General features: G+C 38.4%; 1 protein-coding gene across 3 annotated transcripts in view; it reads right to left on the bottom strand.

Moving 5' to 3' along the window:
* Positions 1-2,500, bottom strand: part of LOC138018568 (5'-methylthioadenosine/S-adenosylhomocysteine nucleosidase-like) — a 15,322-nt gene that overhangs the window by 3,909 nt on the left and 8,913 nt on the right. For 2 of the 3 annotated variants that reach the window (XM_068865256.1, XM_068865257.1), the window contains one exon: positions 689-2,398. The exons of the other annotated variant lie outside the window; for it this stretch is intronic. In XM_068865256.1, coding sequence (XP_068721357.1) covers positions 2,214-2,398 — 185 coding nt within the window. In that variant the 3' untranslated portion in view covers positions 689-2,213. Of the gene's footprint in view, positions 1-688; positions 2,399-2,500 lie in introns of those variants that run through there. 3 annotated transcript variants of the gene reach the window in all.

The raw sequence follows: 2,500 nt of genomic DNA, 5'->3' as shown, positions 1-2,500 counted from the left end.
CATGTGTATTTTTCCTTTTTTAACCAATATTCTTGCTTCGTGGAGCTGCCGTAGCCGTAGCCGTCGTCTTTGCTTAAAGTCCCTATCGTGAAATTACCAAATTTGAGGTTTTATGGACAATGTCAGCACTAGCTTGGAGATAAATTTTCATCAGTTTTCTCCCCTAAATTAAGCGCCGCTCATAATTAACGGTTTCATTCCTGACGTACTGTTACACCTTTGTCATATTAAAAAGCTTGGAATAGTCTCTAAGTGATTGCAATAACGTGAATTTATGTTTTTAGATAACGTTCTCGTTGCCGTTCCCGTCATCGTTGCTAAAGCTCCCTAATTTTAAGGTTTTGACGACAACGTGGGCATGCCGCAGTGAATCTTTCATTCTCTCTCTTTACTTCAAGTCAGTCTGTACTAATCCATTTATAGAATACTCCGCTCGTGATGCAGATCATAAACTAGATGGAATGGTTGTGAAATACTTAAGAGAGCTTAAAGTTACATTTTGAGGTTACGTTTTCGTCGCCATAGCCGTCATGGTTTCTTAAACTCTCTAATAGGAAGCTTAAACGACGACAACGGCGACGGCAACGCGAACGTCACCTCGAAATCTAAATTCACGTTATTGTAATTACTTCATGACTATTTCAGCCTTTTTAACTAGTAATAGTTGACACTACAGCTGCCCCCATGATGCAAAGTGCTGCATTATTTTTATTTGCAAATTATTATAGTCGATACCGTATGTGTTGACTGTTATGTTGTAATAGTCTTTTAACTCAGATCAGAGAAGGTGTAGCCTGAAGTTGAGACGATTACTTTGAGTTGTTTTTACTCAGGGGGGAAAATGAGTCGAAGTAATAGTCTGAAATCCAGGCTAGAAAAGGCAAGGCGAAAAAGGCAATAGGAGTTTGGAATAAACAGAGTATGGAAAATCGACGAAGTCGCAGTTGTTTACAAATAAGTTTGTTATGGGATATAGTTTAGTGACAATATTGACTATATCTAGTGTTATTTCATTGAAAATTTGGTGGAAATATTGTATAACTAACAAAACGGAACTACTGCCTATGCAAAATATCGTTTGGCCAATCACAGTGAAGTACTGTGTCTTCAGTAAGTCGTTTCTATAGGAACGAAAGCGTAAGCTCAACAGGAAATGGAATTGTTTCGTAACAGCGTAACCGAGGTTTTTCTTTCGGAGATAGAAACAAATATGGAAAATTTAGCCGAAAAAAAAACCCGCAAACTACAAGCAAAACGGAAGCGACGAGATAAAAGAAACTTCGACATGTGATAAAATCAGGAACACCCTGGAACATTGGAACATCCCGGAAAACGAGAACATCACGGAACACCCAAAATAATAAAGACTAACAAAAAAATAAATTATTAAAAATACAATTTAAAAAGCGCTTTGGATTTCCACTGACCAGTACATCATTTACAGATCACCATCTTAGTTGTGTCTCCTAACATGGAGAACAGTGAGTGAATTGCAATCAAGTCATTTACAATTGCAATCCGGATGTGATTAACCCAATCCCTGGTCTGTCAGGTAGTGACTCAGATGATGAGCTTTCTCAAAGCGTCTAAGTTTTTGGTTTTAATTTAGAAACTGTTTACTCGTGTTTGCAGTAATCCGTGAGGGACACAGCGCGTTTTAAACAAGAGATTCGGACTTTCCACGCTTAAAGATTGGCAACCTACCATAGGAAACTTACACGCTTTAAACGGAAACTCCTCGTCTGAGTCGTTACGTACGTTACAGACAAAAAAAAAACTCACAAAGGACTGACTTGACCACAGCCAGATTGCCTTTGTAAATGACTTCATTGTAATTCACTGACCGTTCTCCATGTTGGGAGGCACCACCAAGACGCTGTTCACAACTTTTATAAAATTAGCAGAAAGTTTCATCTTGGCCTTCCGATCGCTTTCCAACAATAAAAAATAGGATTTTAACTAAGTTCGTTTTGAGACATAAATAACTAAAGCAAAAATAAAGTGCATTTTACGGGGCTTCCCCGTTGCCACGGTGACTTATTACGTCACAATAATGACCGCATCTTGTTCAGCAATATGTAATTGCTGTTTCATATGGTACCATAAATTGCTAATACATAATACAGTGTAGCAATGCCAATCCTTCTATAATAAGAACGTTGCTTGAAAAATTTGAAACTCGTTTGAACCACCTTAAATGGTTTCAGTGCGGATCATGCACAGTGAGGCCAATCTTGGAAGACATAGGGGTCGCGTAAAATATGAGCTGTAACTGAAGCTGCCATTGCACTAGCGAACGGCCTCCAAGCATCTGTTGAAGATTTCTTTGCTGCGAAGTCCGAGACGCCTTTTATTACAACCCATTCCACGTTCAGTTTATGTGCTGCAGTGTACAGACCTTAAAAAGATGTAGGCGAATTAGAAAAACTTTCATTTTAGTGTCCATAAAAAAATGATGTAAACAACTACATCCTTTTCGGGCTCATTACGAACTCACAAA

The sequence above is a fragment of the Montipora capricornis genome, chromosome 10 (genome assembly GCF_036669925.1).
Source record: "Montipora capricornis isolate CH-2021 chromosome 10, ASM3666992v2, whole genome shotgun sequence".
NCBI classification, from domain to species: Eukaryota; Metazoa; Cnidaria; class Anthozoa; order Scleractinia; family Acroporidae; genus Montipora; species Montipora capricornis.
Note: the sequence above shows the minus strand (reverse complement) of the source record. Positions and strands in the feature narration are given on the sequence as shown.